At 57.4% G+C, this 5000-nt stretch overlaps 1 protein-coding gene across 1 annotated transcript in view; it reads left to right on the forward strand.

Moving 5' to 3' along the window:
* Positions 1–5000, forward strand: part of zgc:66433 (uncharacterized protein LOC321250 homolog) — a 38433-nt gene that overhangs the window by 30540 nt on the left and 2893 nt on the right. Inside the window, exons 11-14 of the mRNA XM_056601131.1 lie at positions 569–1148; positions 1259–2882; positions 4041–4144; positions 4355–4505. Coding sequence (XP_056457106.1) covers positions 569–1148; positions 1259–2882; positions 4041–4144; positions 4355–4505 — 2459 coding nt within the window. The remainder of the gene's footprint in view (positions 1–568; positions 1149–1258; positions 2883–4040; positions 4145–4354; positions 4506–5000) is intronic.

The following is a 5000-nucleotide window of genomic DNA, read 5'->3' on the forward strand; positions in this document are numbered from 1 at the left end:
GATCGTGTGGCGCGGAGCTGTGCGGTTATAACGACGACCGGCTGCTGTGTTGTATCATGCAGTGGTAAAGGGGGTGGTGTTGTGTTACATTGAAGGGCACGTTCTGTTGTGTAGCGCTGCGCAGTGGACAGTTCTGTTCTGTGTGGGATGGTGTTACGTGTCCGGGGCTCGTGTGTTGTGGTGTCGTATCGGATGGTGTTTCTGTGTGTTGCGTTGTTGTGTTGTATGGAATTGTGTTACACTGTGTTGGGTTGTTGTGTTGTGTGGCATGGTGTTGTGTAATTTAGAGTAATGTTGTGTCGTGGTGATGTCTGTGTCGTTGTTGTGATGTATGGGATAGTGTTGTTCGGTCTGGCAGTGGATGGCAGTAGTGTGTGTTGTGGTGTTGTAATGAAGTGTGTTGCGTGGCATGGTGTCGAGTCATTTTAGAGGGATGTTGTGTTGGTGTCGTGGCGTGCTGCTCTGTCCTTGGACACAGCCCTCGATGATGCGCCACCCGACAGGTAACAGTGTGTGTGTGTGTCGTGTCACAGCTACACGGTGATTCTGATCAGACTCTCCCCCCCAGCGCATCAGCAGAGCCCCCTGCTGGCCCGACGGAGTGCCTGCTGAACCCCCTCGGCTCCAACGATGGGGCCACGGAGGGCGACGGACCCCTTCTAGGGGTCGGAGAGGAAGACAAGGAGGAGGAGGAAGAGGCGGAGCAGGAAGAGGAGGAGGAGGAGGAGGGTTCCTTCCTGCAGGAGGTGCTCAGCTCGTTGAGGGAGAGCCCCCTCCACTCCTCCCTGGCAGGCAGCACCTCCTTCGGTCTGGAGAAGCTGGCAGCGGAGGAGGAGGAGGAGCAGGGGGAGAGGGAGGAGCTAGAGCAGGAGGGGGAGGAAGAGGAGGAGCTCTGTGACGACAGGGTGGAGGCCAGGATGGAGGAAAGAAACGCCATGGCAGAGGAAGAACGGGAGGAGGAGGAAGTGGAGGAGACAGTCCGTCACAGAGAGCCTCCCTCTGCTCCTGCTGGTCCACAAGCAGAAGAAGAGGAGGGGCCTGCCCCTCTTGACCCCGCCCCTTCCTGTCCCGCTGTAGGTCCCGTCGGGGAAGAGGAGGACGGACGGACGGAAGAGCAGGAGGACGAGATGATGGAACATTCTGGACAAGTGAGCATTCCAAATTGTTTTGTAGACGTAACGTGTCAAACTTTTCCTTCCTCACCTCTCTATGTCTTCCTCATCTCATCTTCCTCATCATCTCTTCCTCTTTGGTTTAGGGAGAACAGGCGACCGAGAACACGGAGGCTGAGGAAGCCGCGCCAGAGTCACCCCCCGCAGGAGAAGAGGAGGAAGATGAGGAGGGAAACATCGTCCAGTCCGGCGTGCAGCAGGAGAAGAGCGGAGTGAGGCCACAAGAACTCCAACCCGACAATGACATCAGCGACCAGGTGGCAGAGAACGAGGGAGAGACGGACCGGGTGGAACCGGAGGAAACGGAGCTGGGGAAAGAGTGTGTGGAGAGGAGAGAGGAGGAGCAGGAGGAGGAGGAAGAGGAGGAGGAGGAGGAGGCCGAGAGGCAGAAGGAGGGAGATGGAGTCGCCGCAGCGGACAATGCAATGGAAGACGAAGAGCAGGCCGAGGAAACGGCGCCTCCGGCGTCCATGGCGGTGGAACAGGAGGCTGATGTCGGGGCCAGTGCGGACGCCGTTCTGTCGGCCTCTTCGACGGCGCAGCGAGGACACGCCCACCCGGCGTCTGACCCGGCGCCCGCAGCCACTCCGGGAGAGCAGAACGCCTCCCGGCACAGCTCTGGAGGGGGAGGAGGAGGAGGCGAGGACGAGACTCTGACGGAGGAAGGAGACATTGAGGAGATGGAGCTGAGTGCGGACCTAACGCCCGACGTGGAGACAGAGGGAGCGCACGCCCAGGCACACGCTACAGGCGGCGTCCCGGCGTCCGTCGAAGCGGACCGACCGGAGGCCGGCGGGGAAGAAACCCTCGTCGTCACGGCGACCCAGAGGGACGCGGTCCGAATGGAAACGGAGCAGGAGCCGGAGCCGGCCTCCCCCGTCCCGCCCTCCCGGCCCCCCAGCGCTCCGTCTCAGGGCGACGCCCACATGGAGAGCGAGCCGGAGGGCGAGAGCGCCCCGGCGGTCGAAGAGGCCCCCGCCGCGGCCGACGCCACCTCAGCCGTCCCGGAGGCCCGCACGGACGCCACGCTCACCGCCAGCCCCTCGCTCCGTCGCTCCGAGGAGGACGTGTCTCCTCCTGATGAGGTCACAGAGGTAACGGCGAGGGAGGAGAAGGAGGAGGAGGAGAAGGGGGAGGAGCAGGAGGAGAAGGGGGAGGAGCCAGCCGCTCTTCTTGGCCCCCGGGCGACCGTAGAGACGAGGGCTGACGGACAGACGGCGGTGGATCAGGAAGGACCCGCAGACGACACCGGAGACGCGGGAGGGCCGACAACCGACGAAGAAGAAGACGACCGGGACAGGGCAGAGGGGGAGTCGCCGCGGCGATCCTCCGTCGGTCCCTCGTCCGTTGCCATCGAGACGGAGCCCAGACAGCCGCCGCCCGCCGACAGCACTGAGCGGGGGGGGGTGCACTTCACCATCGCCTCCGCCCGGCAGAGATCCCTCTCCGGAGGAGGAGGAGGGGAGGGGGAGCGGGCAAAAGAGAGCTCCGTCACAAGCCCCCAACCCTCCTCCCCTATTCCCCCCTCCCCCTTGGAGTCTGCCGACAGGCCGGTCGTGGCGGCGGCGGCGGCGGCGGCGGCGGCGGCGGCGTCCAGAGCGGGACGGGTGAGCGTGTCGTCGGCAGAGGTGACCCTGAGCCCCGTCAGTCCAAGGACCCCCGCCGGCCCCCTGACCAAACTCCGGTCCTCCTCCACGTCAGCCCCCGACGGTGAGGTCACACTTAATGCACCACAAAGGTCGCACTTAATGCACCACAAAGGTCACACTTAAAGTACCACAAAGGTCACACTTAATGCACCTCAGAGGTCACACTTAATGCACCACAAAGGTCACACTTAAAGTACCACAAAGGTCACACTTAAAGTCACACTAAATGCACCTCAAAGGTCACACTTAATTCACCAAAAAGGTCACACTTAATGCACCACAAAGGTCACACTTAATGCACCTGAAAGGTCACACTTGATGCACCACAAAGATCACACTTAATGCAACACAAAGGTCACACTTAATGCACCACAAAGGTCACACTTAATGCACCACAAAGGTTACACTTATGCCGCTTTTCCACCGCACATGTAGCTCGACTCGACTCGACTCGACTCGACACGACTCGACACGGTAGCAGCACGGGTCGTTTTCCACCGCAAATAGTACCTCCTGGACGTGGGCGGGGTCGTCTGCGCGAAAGGGCCGTGACGTATTTTTGTACGCGACGCAAACAACACCTACGCAACCCACACATGGACAGAACCCACATAACAACAATGGAGGACATCGATAACATTACTATTATTAGCTGGCATGTTGAAGAAGTTGAAGTAGTGGAATATGTTGGCTGCGGCGCTGCTAGGGCTGTTACCAGCATGGTTGCCATGTCGCTCTCGTGACTTCGTCACACTCTCTGGCCAATCAGTGGCCGGCCGTCTGCCGACGCCACCTTTTAGCATCGGCTCAGCCGCTTGGAACCTAGAGCGAGGCGGTACTAGAAAAAGCAGCCACTTCAGGTACCAGATACCATGTTTTCGCGGTGGAAACGCAAAAAGTGCGAGCTGAGTCAAGTCGAGTCGAGTCGTGTCGAGCTGGTACCATGCAGTGGAAAAGCGGCATTAATGTACCACAAAGGTCACACTTAATGCACCTGAAAGGTCACACTTAATGTACCACAAAGGTCACACTTAATGCACCACAAAGGTCACACTTAATGTACCACAAAGGTCACACTTAATGTAACACAAATGAAGTCTAGGTGCGTTTGGCTTTTGCATGAGGCTTGAGGCTTAATGTTCTTCTGTATGCTGTACGTCCTGGTGTGTTAAACTAGTCCTTTCTTTATCCTGAACCCTGTGTCTCGTCCGCTCCACAGAGGGGGGCGCTCCGGCCAAGGGGAACCCTGAGAGCCCGTTCGGGGTCCGGCTCAGGAGGACGGCGGTAGCCCCGCCCCGTAGCGGCGAGGAGGCGGGCCCTCAGGTCAGAACAGGGCTGGGTCGTAGAGGGGGCGGGCCATCAGGTCAGAACAGGGCTGGGTGGTAGAGGGGGCGGAGTCACAGGTCACTGGAGACAGGAGATGAGAATGAAGGAGGATCTTATGTCGCTGAAGGATTTGATGTCCATTTTTTAATATATTTAATTAAATATAAATTATTTGTAAATTATTATTTGTTTCTAAATCGTCAACAGTCTCCCCCGTCAAACCCTGAGCCAACAGCCCAGCCAATGGACAACAAGGCGGTCGCTTCTCCACCAATCAGTGTGAAGCCTTGCCTGATTCAGCCAATCAGCATTAAGCCCGCCCTGCCCAAGAAACCAGAAGTCCAATCACGAGCTTTGGGTATGAATAAACCACTTCACTTCAATAGGTTTCCCCCTCATTTTCTACATGGTTTATCCCTCTCCACTTACGTTGAGTGCATTTGGCTCTTGAAGCCGTACTGTGTTTCTCTGATAGCAGGTGTAGTCGTGTGCATTAGTGTACATTAACAACATCTTATAAAAATGCAAATACATCAACTTGGTAGCCTGATGTCACCCGACGAATGCAAACTGTGATTAGTCGGGAACCTCTCGGTAAATTGTGGATTTCCAGAGGCCGTCACCGACGCTATTCGGGTAGGTCCTCAACCGATACAGCAACGACACGGCGACGCAGCACTGAGCCACGAAAAAAGATACTTCTTCTCAACCAAAGCTTCAAGTGCATTCTTCTTTTCCTCTCTCAGTGTAAATATACTCGTGTCCAGTTTGTTGAACACCGTCTCGATAGTGTAAACAACAGACGGTTCTAGATCAGCAGCAGCCTTCGCTGTTGAAATACAAAGAACTTTGT

This window comes from Gadus chalcogrammus, chromosome 10 (assembly GCF_026213295.1).
Source record: "Gadus chalcogrammus isolate NIFS_2021 chromosome 10, NIFS_Gcha_1.0, whole genome shotgun sequence".
NCBI classification, from domain to species: domain Eukaryota; kingdom Metazoa; phylum Chordata; class Actinopteri; order Gadiformes; family Gadidae; genus Gadus; species Gadus chalcogrammus.